The 12,354-nt window shown below is 54.5% G+C and overlaps 1 protein-coding gene across 2 annotated transcripts in view; it reads left to right on the forward strand.

The window, feature by feature from the left end:
- The window catches only part of ZNF185 (zinc finger protein 185 with LIM domain), a 66,626-nt gene that overhangs the window by 21,155 nt on the left and 33,117 nt on the right, over positions 1 to 12,354 (forward strand). The window contains exons 10-15 of one of the 2 annotated variants that reach the window (XM_019664257.1): positions 50 to 91; positions 1,569 to 1,652; positions 2,078 to 2,167; positions 7,604 to 7,690; positions 10,891 to 10,995; positions 11,981 to 12,073. In XM_019664257.1, coding sequence (XP_019519802.1) covers positions 50 to 91; positions 1,569 to 1,652; positions 2,078 to 2,167; positions 7,604 to 7,690; positions 10,891 to 10,995; positions 11,981 to 12,073 — 501 coding nt within the window. The remainder of the gene's footprint in view (positions 1 to 49; positions 92 to 1,568; positions 1,653 to 2,077; positions 2,168 to 7,603; positions 7,691 to 10,890; positions 10,996 to 11,980; positions 12,074 to 12,354) is intronic. The other variant, XM_019664258.1, reaches the window with a different exon arrangement.

The raw sequence follows: 12,354 nt of genomic DNA on the forward strand, positions 1-12,354 counted from the left end.
CTAGTCCATGGATTCTGCCCAACGCATCACCTTTCTGCTTCCTTTCCAGCAGCCCCGCTCAGGAGACACAGGCCCCGTTTATAGCAAAGAGGTAAGTGTCAGCAAGGAAAGCCTTAGAAGCCTGTCGCTAGCCATGGAGACCTCCTATCGGCAGCAGTGTAGTGTGGACACTGGGGAAAGGGTCATGGGATGGGGTGGAACTGCTGTCCCTGAGCAGGGCTACTTGTGAGGAGCTGATGGCTTCTGTCTAGAAGCCAGGCAAGCACCTGGGTGGCTGTGGTGGCACTTATGGTCCCAGCAGCCAGTTCTGTGTAGGTAGGAGCCTGGCTGGGAGAACACAGCTTATTGCTGGAAGCTTCCATTTGCCAGCAGATAACAGGACTGGGCCCCTGACCCAAGATGAAGCCATAGTATTTCCAAGAGCCTCTGAGATTTTGAAGTACCCAGGAGTTATTCCCTTGCCCTCCCTCCCATCCTACCAGGGGCAGGCTGGACAATGCCCTTGCAGGAGCAATCACTGGGCTGGGGTCCAGAGGCTTGTCATTGGCCAGGCCCTTGAAGTGACCATGACATTGGAAATGGGCCCTACAGGGTGAACAGGATTCAACAGGGAATGATCGGGACATGAGGACACTCCAGCTGAGTGAGAGAGGGCTGCCACCATTAGGTGAAAAGGACAGCTTCTGGGAGAGGAGAATATTTGGGAAGGGCACGGAAGTAACTTCCGGGAAGTTGAATTTTAGGGATATTCCATTGGGTAGACAGGGAAGGCCTTCATGACGAGCTAAGGACTGAAAAACAAGGAAGCCAGCATGCCAAGTGTTCCAGCCGGTGCAAAGACCCGGAGGTGGGAGTAGCCTGCTGTGTTGGAAGACCAGAAAGGCTGACTGGAAAGCAGCCAGCAGACGGTGGTGGCAGCCTGAAGGAATTGACAGATAATGGTGTGCTCTTACTGGCTGTATTAGGTTCCTGGGGTTTCCATAGCAAAGTACCACAAACCGTGTGGCATAAACACTAGAAATGTGTTGTCTCCCAGCCCTGGAGGTTAGAAGTCCAAGATCAAGGTATTAGCAGGGTGGGTTCCTTGTGGAGGCTCTGAGGGAGGAGCCATTCCAGGCCCCTTTCCTACCTTCAGGGGACTGCAGGCAACACTTGGTGTCCTTGGCTTGTGGATGCATCACTGCAGTCCCTGCCTCCGCCCTTACCTGACCTCCTTTTCTCTGTGTGTCTGTGTCCAAATGTCCCTCGTCTTGTAAGGACAGTAGCCATTGGATTAGGGCACACTCTATGCCAGCCTGACCTCATTAGCCTTGATTACACCTGCAGAGACCGTATTTCCAAATAAGGTCACATCCACACGTTCCAGGGGGCCATGAATTTGGGAAGGACGCTATTCCACCCAGTATGCTGTCCTTATCCCAAAGTTGGGTGACTGAGCCGCCAGCCTGGGCCACCTCATGGCCACCATAGACTCCACTGAAAGAAAGCATGTCCTTCAGGGGCAGCCAAGCAGGTCACGGGGGCCCTGGGGGAAAAGGTGGTGCATCTGTTTCTCTTCTTGCCTAAAGGGTGGAGGTGGTGGATGAGGACGGGTCTTCTGAGAAGAGCCAGGACCCACCTGCTCTGGCAAGATCCCCTCCTGGCTGTAACAGGTAATCAGTCACTCATCTCTGCCTGGGGCTGGTGGCTGCCAGGCTGCCTGCTACTCAGCCACCGTGGCACCTCAACCAGGTCACCTCCCTGCAAAGCCTCAGGGTCGGTGTCCCCACGTGCCCAGTGATAGGATGAGGCACAGAAATCAGCAAGGGCCTATCTGGCTGGATGTCCTAGGGCTGGAAGGAGCAAAGCAGCCTGGCCTCCAGGGAGAGAGCACTGCACTCTTGTCTGTTTAGTGGTTATCTGTGTCACGGGGTTGGAGAGGGTCCGCCGCCGGGGTGCCAGCCCTGCCATTCTCAGGCTTGTTCACGGCTCTCCTAGAAGTTGGCCAAGTTCTACCTGCCAACGCTGTCCTCCCCCTCCTGCTGGGGAAGGAGGCTCCGCAGTCCCCAGCACCGCTCACAGATGCCTTCTTTGCCAGTGCGGATGGAGGCCGAGCCAAAGTGTCTCGGGCGATTTGGATTGAGTGCATGCCGAGTCTGCCGAGCCCTGCCGGGAGCCGGGAGCCCAGGTGGGTGCCTCGAGCTGGCTCTGGCCTGTGAGCCGGTCAGATGGGAGGGTCTGGCAGTGGGGTGACAGGGCAGGGACAGGCTGAGCACTGCTGATATCACTACAGGCGGGGCCTTGATTTGCCCTGATTTCTGAGCTCCGAGTGTCCGGGCAGATAATGGTGCTCTCTTCTCTGTGGACGAAAAGCAATCAATACCTCCTTGTACTTTGTGCTGAATCGTGCTAGGTCCTGCTGAGTGTGCCACCGCCCTGTTGTCACTGCTGTTTAAAGCATCTGCCTGGATTGGGAGCTTTGCCCAAATCCAGGTCTACTAAAAGCTGTGCCTCTGTGACACCCTTGGAAGACCCCGAGGACAGAGGGGGCAGAGCACCTCTCCTTGCAGGCCACTTTTAAGGGACCCAGGGGCCGTTCCAGCTCCCGTAATGTCACTGCAAGCCCCCACAACCATTTGTATGTGACAGTCCTCAGGGCCCCTTCCTCTGTGCCAGGAGGACGACAGACCACCTCCTGGGGCACAGACTGGTGGTGGAGAGCGAGCCTGCAGCAGGCTGCTGGGCTGGGGCTGAAAGGGGCTGGGGAGGCGGCGGCAGGGGCCCCTCTGCCGGAAGGCCCCTCCTCTTCACTCAGTCCTTCTTTTCATCTCCCCTGTTGGTTTGAACTTTTGTCCGTAAAAACTTGAACAAGTGGAAAGGTTTGAGACCTCTTCACAAAGTAGCATCGATGGGACTTGGTGACTGATGGGAGATGGAGGCTGTCTTAGTTTGCTAGAGTTGCTGTAACAAAGTCCCAGAAACTGGGTGTCTCAAACAATGGAAATGTATTGTCTCCCAGTTCTGGCAGCTGGAAGTCCGAGATCCAGATGTTGGCAGGGTTGGCTCCTTCTGAAGGCTCTCTCCTTGGCTTGTCGATGGTCGTCTTCTCCCTGTGTCCTCACATGGTCGTCCCTCTGTGCATATCTGTGTCCTGATCTCCTCTTTTATAAGGATAGCAGTCAGTTGGATGAGAGCCCACCTCAATAACCTCATTTTATCTTAATCATCTTTTAAAGACCCTGTCTCCACATACAAGCACATTCTGAGTCCTGGGGTTTAGGGCGTCAACATACACATTTTGAAAGGGACACAATTCAGCCCTGAACAGTGCATATCTCTGATTTTTCTTTTTTTCTCTTTTTTTTTTTAAAAAGCAATCAATAGTTTCAGATGGGTTTTTTTTGTTTTTTTGTTTTTTTTAAACAGAATATAAGAAAGTTAGGTTGTACTGGATTATGGATTTGAGAGGCATTTTGTCATTTATTCCAGAAAATTCCTTTGAATGTTTAATACTCATCACCTGGCTGTCATAGCAAGATGGCTGTCCCAGTCTGCCTGGAGCTGCCATAAAAGCACCCCAACTGGTGGCTCAAACAACAGAAGTATATTGTCTCCCATTTCGGGAGTCTGGATGTCTCAGATCAAACTTGCCTGTGAGGCCCCAGGAAACAGAACTGGAACCAAATTATGGAATGTACCAGACACCAGAGTTGTCTCACCATGAGGCAGCCTCCTCCGGGAAGGAGAGCTGGTCAGGCAGGCACGATCGTTTGCATAGTGCTGCTTCCCTCCGATTCGGCAATCTCAAAATATCTGGAACCCACCAGGCAGCTTGCAGGCGAGCTTTTGGCCAGCCCTGGGCAGCCTTCCTCTCTGATTTGACCCCATCAGGCCCTGCGCTGGACCAGGCAGCCATCATCAGTCCCCCATGCCCAGCTCCTGTCCACCTGGCTATGTGAGAAGTCCAGCCCTGGCTATACCCTTGAATGATCCCAGCCCCATGGGGAGCAGTGACTCAAAACCCTGGGTCCCACGGTACCTCAGAAGAAGCGGGTTTATGGCTGGTTTAGATCACAGCCTTGTCCCCAGGCATGGCTCTGCTGAGGCTGCCCCCTCCCTAAGCCTGCCCCTATCCCATCCCCCTTCCCTAAGGCCTGAAGGTCAGCTCCTCATCTTATGCAGCAGGCCAACTAGGGGTGCCCGTCCTAGTTGCCAAACCCTTTATGGACTTTAAGGAGGGCTGAATGTCTGGGACAGGAATCGCCACCCAGAGTACCACAGGCTGTGTCCTCAGGGCTCTCCAGCTGTCTCTTTCCTTCCATTGGAACTTCAATATTGCTCCAGACTCCAGACCTGCCTGGGCGTCTCAAAGTCCCCTCAGCTCCAACTGTCGACATCTGACTACTTGTCTCCACCATCACCACTCCCAACGGCTCACCCATGGAAGGGCCCCTCCCTCCATGCACCCAGGGCCTGGCTTTTTCATCTAGCTCTTCGCCCTCTTGCTGTGGGATAACCCCTGCCCACCTTCTGAACTGAGCTCACTTGGATGCCCTCTCCCAGAGAAGCTGGCCGGTGTGAGTGCCCCCAGGCCTGGCTGCTGCCCCCTCACACCACTGGTCCAGCTTCCTTGGCTTTCTGCCTCACCCAGCCAGGGGAGGGCCTGTAGTCTATGCCCCAGCATGCTGCCTGGTAGAGTAGCTGGGGAGCAGTGAGTAAAAGCACAGCTTCCAGCACGAGGCAAAACCCTAGTGTTGCTCTGCACTGGCTGTGTGACCTTGAGCAAGTTGCTTTACCTCTCTGTGCTTCAGTCTCTTCATGTGTTAAATAGGGAGCAGTGATAACTGCTGCCCAAGGCTGTCCCACATACTAAATAGGGTAATGCTTGTCAAGTCCTTTGCGTGGTACCTGGGTGCCTGGTATTGTCAGGTGCTCCCCGTTAGAGACTTGCGGAGATTTGCAGGGCCCTTCTTCAAAAAACTAAAGACACCAATATCACCACCTTCTGGCCTCTGAGGGAAGTGCGTCTGTGGGCTCCAGAGGAGGAGGTACAGGTATCCAGTTTTTCCGAAGTTTGCCTTCTGCCACTTTGCTTTTACGAGCTGAAAGACCTACATTAGTATATGTTTCTGCTAACCAAAAGAAGTCCAGAGATTTTCATTTTTACAAAAACAAGCGAAAATAGTGTTCAGCTCATGGCTTCTTCACTTTACGCCGTTTTGGCTTACGAACGATTTCATAGGAACGCCCTACTTTTGGATAGCAGGCGAAACCTGTACTCCCTCCCCACTCCCCTGCCTCTCACCCTCGTTTAGCTGGCGAGTTGCACATTCTTTGGCACAGGCCGCTGTCAGTCGTGTTCCCACGGGCAGCAGGGGCTGCACTGAATGAATGTTCCTGGCCTTCAGCAGCTCAGTCTAGTTGAGAACTTCAATTGGACTAGAGCCATCTGGGGTCGAAGGTCTGGAGAAGTGGTGGGGCTGGTGGGGGGGGGCTTCAGGGGAGGAGAGGCTGGAAGGCTCCTGTATGAATTTGCTGGGGCTGCCACAACAAGGTACCAGAAACTGGGTGGATTAAACAACAGAGACTTATGCTCACAGCCTGTGGAGGTCAGAAGTCCTAATACAAGGTGTTGGCAGACCTGTGTGCTCCCTCTGAAGGCTCTGGGGGAGGGAGCATCTACTCTAGAATTTTCTCTTGGATTCTGCTAGTGTCAGCAGTCCTTGGTGCTTCCTAGCTTATAGATGCATTACTCCAATATCTGCCTCTGCCTTCACGTGGCTGTCTTCCCAGTGTTCCTGTGTCCAAATGTCCCCCCTTTTAAGGACACCAGTCATATTGTTTAGGACACACCCTACTCCAGCATGACCTTATCTTCATTAATTACATCTGTGATGACCCTATTTCCAAATCAGGTCACATTCACAGATACCAAGGGTGAGCACGTCAACATATCTTTTTGGGTTGGGGGGGGGAACAATGCAACCCGTAAGAGCCCTTCTGGAAGACCTCCCATTTGACCTGTGACTTTAAGAAGCAATTGCTCAGGGGAATGATGAAGGAGGAGGTGTTGAGGAGAGACGCCAGCTTAGGCAGGCTGAGGCAACACTGTTCTTATTTCCTCTCTGACATAACAAGAAACTCCAGTGAGAAAGTATGTTTTACTTGCCGGTGATATCCCCAAGTGGAGCATGTCCTTGCTTCCTGGCATCACATGCTTTAGGTGGGGCAGGTAGGGCCAGCACCCAGGAGCTCTATGCTGTCATCGTCATTGTCATGGGAGAAGACACGTGGAGATCAGAGCTGCCCGTGTGGCCCGGGGCCCCTCCTGGCTTTCATGTACAGAGAGGCTCTGTCCCTGGCAACCCTGCCAATTCACTCTCATCATCTCCAGTGTCCCCAGCAGGGACAGAGATGAGCATTTCACTGACCTGGCCCTCCATGGGCCCCGAGCCGAGGTTGAAGCTAGGTGCCAGGGTCAACACCCAGGCTCACCCACCTCCCTACCTTCACTCTGGATCCTCCGATCCCTCCTGCCCCTGAGACCCTGGAGTGGCCTTTCGAAATTGCCAGTCTGATCATGTCAAGCCCCTCACCCCTCACTTCAAGCCCATCCCATGGCTTCCCTTTGCTACACCATGTCTGGTCTCAGCATTTAAAACACCTGCCAGTCTCCACCTCCCCCTTCCCCATCTCCCTCCAGCTGGGCTGGGGGCTTCACCAGGGCAGGCCGGGCTCAGCCCCGTCTTCAGCCAGGTGCCCAGACCAGCGCCCAAGTGCAAATGAAGGAAGGAGTGGGTGGCTGTAATGTGACCTGGGCTGGGTCTTAAAGGATGGGTTAGGCCTCACTCTGTGGACCTGGAGAGGTGTGGTTTGGGGCGAAGGGTTAACCCCATAAAGCTATGGAGCCTAGATTCTCCCTAGCCCTGGCCATCACCACAGCCTGAGCCTGCTGGGTGTCAGGCCCTGCAGTGGGGCCAAAAAAAAATAACACCAATTCTTGGACGGGTGTGTGCAGTCACCTGCGGGCCAGGCCCTGAACACAGGAGCCCTCAAAGCATCCTCTGAGTGGTGAGAATCTGTGATCCTCTGTGGGCTAATGGGCACCTGGTCCCTTGCCTTCAGAAGCCCAGACTCTGCCATCCCTCTCCCACTGGCTCTCACTCCAAATTTGGTCTATAACTTTCCTGGGCATCTTGTTTGTCATCAATCCAGATCAGCCCATGGACTCAGAATTCCCTCCAGCCTCACAAATAGCCACTTTGGATGCTCCACTGGGGCCATCGGCAGGGCTCCCGGAGGCAGCTACACACAAGGGGCTTTCATTTCCGCCCAGAGGGCCCCTTGCTGTGTGTGCCCGGAGAGGTCTGAGCTTGAGGGTGTGAGACTGGTGAAGGGCCCCTTCACTCTCCTTCCTCTGGGGCCTGGAGGTCAATGGCCCAAGTTTAGCTGTAGCACCAAGAGGACTCAAGGCCAAAGACGAGACAAGAGGAGGAAAAGGCAATGGGTCTGAGGTCTCTCTGCACTAGCAAGGAGGCTCCTGAGGGAGAACGCTCTTGGACACCCAGAAGAGATGGGAGACTTTTCTGACCAGCAGCTCTCTGGCTCTCTCCTTTGGCCACAGCACAAGAGGTGAGGAGATTGTTCGCCTGCAGATCATGACACCCGGGGCGGGACTCCGCCTGATGGCCCCAGACCTGGAAGGAATGAGGTACAGGGGTCCTGCTGCTCTCTGGGTTCCTTCCATACCATTCTAGACATGGGGTCAGCAGGGCCAGCAGGCAAATGATGATGCCTGGGGGCTGGTTGGCGGGAGACATGGTCGACCTGGGTTCTCTGCCCCCATCTCTTTAAGTCCACAATTATTGGGGAGGGAGCACTTGCTCTGTGGGAGGCCAGGCCCAGCCCTGGGGACCCGGTGGCAACCACCCCTGGCCAAAGTTGCTGACTATCCGCCTGGTGGGGGAGGCAGACGCAGACACAAGCCAGCTGTGAGGGCTCAGCCCTGCCGATGGCTGGCCAGCTGTGCTGGGTGGGGACACAGGGTCGGTGGAGCCCCATGACATCATTGGAACAGTTGCCCTGCCTGTGTGAGGGGAGCCACCAAGACTGGGATGGGGTCACTGGGTCAGCCTTGACAGCTCATGATGCCACCATGCCTGGTGCTGGTGAGGGTGAGGAGCAAGAGGGCCACAACGAGCAGGGAGCATAGCAGGCCACACCCCTGAGTCAGGGGAATAGGCAGAAGGCCAGGTAACAGGTAAGCAGGTTTGGGGGGCTGGAGCTGGGCAAGAGGAGATCTGATCAGGGAGAAGTTACTTCTCCCTGGAGGGGCAGCACTCCGTCTCCTGCTCATTTACTTATTCGCTCAGGTAGCATCGACTGAGGCCCTGCTGCACACCTGACCCCCGTACCAGGGCCTGGGAAGCAGCAGTGAAGTAGCCAGACAAGGGCCCTGGGGAGAGACCAGAGCATGTGCCCAAGATAATCCCTGGGGCAGTGGGAGCTCCAAGCAGGGGCCTCTCACCAGCATGGGGGCGGGGGTGGTCAGGGAGGAACTGACATTCAAGATGAGTCTTGACAGACCTTTAGGTCCCTTTACTCTCCTCGGCTCCTCCCTCTCTACAGCCCCGTCCCATTCGGGCACTGAGTCCTGTCCATTCTGTTTTAGAGATATTTCTGCCCCTACTGCCTTCCCCTGGGTCCAGGCCTCCACCCTCACTCACCCAGCTGTCTGCAATCATCTTCTCGGGCCCTGTACCCAGACCCTCCTCCACATCTCTGCCTAGGTGACATTTTTAAAAGGCAGTAGTAGTCTTGGCAGCCCACTGGGGAAAACCCGCATTGGAGCTCCTGTTTAAGCTCTGCAGCCTGAACTCAATACCTTGCTGAGCCCTTCCCCCACCTAACCCCCTTCCCTGGCTCCTCTCCCATACCCCCCACTCCCTGGGTCCTCCACTCTAGCCTCCCGGTCCTCCGTGTGTCCCCCATTCATCTGTGCAGGCTGTAGGCTCTTCCTGGGGTGCCCTTCCCCCTCTCCATTTTTCAGTTCCACCTCAGATGTCTCCCCTCTTAGGCACCCCCGTCCCCTGCATTTCTTTCTGAGGTAGCGTCTGTGAGGGGCTTTTCTTGCTGAGCTCACACAGTGCTGTGTTCCTACCTCCACCAGAGAATTTTCCACACAGCTATCCACTCATGGATCGGTCTGCCCCCAAAGCCCTGAGTGCCTGGAGGGCAGACACTTCCTTTGGGTCCCAGCACAGGGCGTGACCCGGAACAGGAGTGCAGGAGGGTTTGTTACTGGAATGGTTGAGAATCATCCAGTGTGATATCTTTAATAAGGCAACACTGTAAGCTGCTTCATTGGTTCTTCTAAGGTGACCACTCTCTGAGAAATGGGCCAAGTGACCCCCGAGACGTGCAGGAGGAAGCCATGAGGCTTCTGATGCTTGGTGTGGGAGTGGCAAAGCTACAACAGCCCATTGAGAACCCCTGGGGCACCCCTCTCCCTCTTTCCAGTGGGATAATCGACTTAGAGAGAAAGGGGGAAAGCTAGAATTCTCCAAGCCCTGCCCTGCCCCAAACAGCCTAGCAGGTGTCCCCATGCAGATGTAGGTGCAGTCACTATGTCCATTTTGCAGGTGAGGAAACAGGCTCTGAAGGGCCACACAGCCGAGAGCAGGCAGATCCAGGACCTCCACCCAGGCTGCCTGACTCCCACCCTGCACCTTTTCCTCCGTAACTCATTATATTAGTGGGGACCTAGCAGGGCAAGGGGGCAGGGAGGGGTGATATACTTAATATTTTTTGCATGAATATATGATGAGACTATTTGTAGGCATCCAAATGCATATTACCAGGAAGCATTTGAGAGTTTGTGGTTGAGGTTTGGGGAACAGGTCAGGGCTCAAGAGATTTCCATGTTATATGCAGACAGATGAGAGCTGAAATAACGGGGCTCAATGTCAATGTTTACATGGAGTACAATGTCAAGGGAATCAAGGAGAGAGGAGCCAGCAAGTTGGACACAGACCCCAGTGTGGAGGAGGCAGCTGTCTCGTCATCCCCCCTCCGAGGGCAGCTAGGGGCATAGTCAGGTCTGGCCACGTTGAATGTAGCTGCTAGAGGGCCAGTCTGTGAAGCAGTGGGGGTTTGGGTCAGGAGCACAGAGGAGAGGTGGGAACAAGCGGAGGTCAGTGGCTTGAGGGGGACAGTTGATGCAATGGGAGCACGGGAGGTGGCCAAGGTGACGGAGCATGCAGATGGAGAGGAATACTGGGAACACCAGCATTTAAAGGGCAGGAGAGAAAAAGGCAAAGGACTGGGAAGGTGTGGCAAAGGAGGTAGGAGGTAGTGTCACAGAGTCATATGGACGGACAAGGGGGAGAGAAGGCAGGACTATCCCACTGAATCAGTGCTTCTGAATGGCAATAATGATAGGAGTATCTCTGTTAGGTTTGACACCGTGGGGCTCCCTGATGACCTCAGAGAGAACAGAGGGAGGTTAATTAGGAGGTTAGTTAGGCTCAGTCTTACACCACAGAGGATTATAGTCCAGAACTCTGAAGTCAGAACGCTTGGGTTCAAATCCGAGCTCTTCCCCTTGTTAACTGTGGACCTTGGGGTAAGTCACCAGGGCTCTCTGTGCCTCATTTTGCTCATCTGGAAAGTGGGCATAGGTAATAGCAGTGCCCCTGTCCCAGGGTTGGTGTGGAGAGTTAATGCATGCAGAGTCATGAGAACAGGGTCTTGCCCTCAATCAACAGTAGTTATGAGATTTTGAGAAATGGCCAATCCTGTAATGCCAGGTTTTAAGCTCTTTGGAGATAGCTGGCATTTGGGGATGAGGTAGCTGCCTCCACATAGGTGTGGGTTGCTGCTCTAGTTAACTTACGTTTCTTTCCTCCATAGGTCTTCCCTGGACTCCAAAGACAAGGAAGTCCCCAGTCCCAGAGAGCCCAAAAGAGACTTGGCTGGTGAGGAGGCCTTCAAGGACCCCAACCCAGACTCTGAAAGGTAATTCAGTGCAGGGACATAGAGCCCACGTGGCCCCCAGTCCAAGATCCACGGATGGAGCTGAGACCAGGACTGTCTCATTCCGTGTGCCCTCAGTGAATATCTGTTGGACAAATGAATGAAGGAATGTGTGAGGCCTGGCCAGGGGCAGACCCCTGCCACGATCTCTCAGGGAACCAGTTGAAACTCCAGGAAGATGAAACTCCAGGCCATCCCTACCCCAGCCCTTGGCCCAACCTCACTGTGCTTTTACTCCATTGAAAGCATCCCCGCCAGTGGCCAGGGCAAGTAAGGCCGCCAAGCCATCACACTGGGGGAGTCAGTGACCAAAGGATGCCTGGGCCCTAGCATAGCATTTAGCAGGGACTTCCACAATTACCTGTGGACAAAGGCAGACATGGGGATGGGGAATAAGGATGGGAGGTGGAGACATGGTGAGGAATGATGAGTCCAGAGGGGGTGGTTGTGCCCAGCCATCTTACGACCATCCCACTGACCAGGAGAGCCTGGGTGTGGTGAGCAGTGGCTGAGAGGTGGGCATTGCCTTAACAGGCAGCACAGCCGGTAGTGGATAAGAGCCCACCATTTTCTCAGTGTGGAGCCCCACAACCCTAGTTGGGACTCAGCCCTGGGAATGAGGGAAGGGGACCCAGGATGTCTTGGGAAGCTTTCTCTCTGCTCTGGGCTCTATGGTTTATTAGTGGCCCCAAATGTCTGCCCCTTGTTGTGTTGGCCACCAGCCCATCATCGTGCCGGGCTCCTCCTGAGTTGCCACCTTGCTCTCTTTCTTGGCTCCACTCTTGCTCCCAGGTTTGGAATAAAAGCAGAAATACTTGCTGATATTGGCTTGGTTCCAGTTGGAGCAGAGTGGGATGGCAGCCGAGGGCCTGGGCTTCTGGTCCTTGAGGCCCACTCCCAGGGCATCTGAATTAGATTAAAACCCAATCTGAGTCACCAAATGCTTCTCTTGCCTTAACATGTCAAGTACACAGTCAAGGGATGGCAACGTGGTATCCAGAGCCATGGGCTCCCCATCTGAAGGCTTGGCTGGAGTAGACATCAGCTCTGGGAGAGGAGGGTGAGCGGCCCAGGGGAGGCAGGTGGCCCCAAGTTGTTGACTCTCTTATGCCCCTGGTGACAGGCCAGAGTCAAGTTGCCAAAACTGCTTGGGCTGCACTGACGCTGGTCATTTCCTTACTGTTTTTCCCATCTCTGGTACTCCCACCCCTAACAATGTCCTTTGTCCCTGGGCTCTCCACTTCTGGGAATTACCTATGCTTGAATCTTACTCCTCCTTGTGCATGTGGGGAATGAGTGAAGGGACAAACTAACAAATGAATGACCAAATGGAGGACGAAT

Source organism: Hipposideros armiger, unplaced genomic scaffold (genome assembly GCF_001890085.2).
Source record: "Hipposideros armiger isolate ML-2016 unplaced genomic scaffold, ASM189008v1 scaffold_419, whole genome shotgun sequence".
In the NCBI taxonomy this organism is placed as follows: Eukaryota; Metazoa; Chordata; class Mammalia; order Chiroptera; family Hipposideridae; genus Hipposideros; species Hipposideros armiger.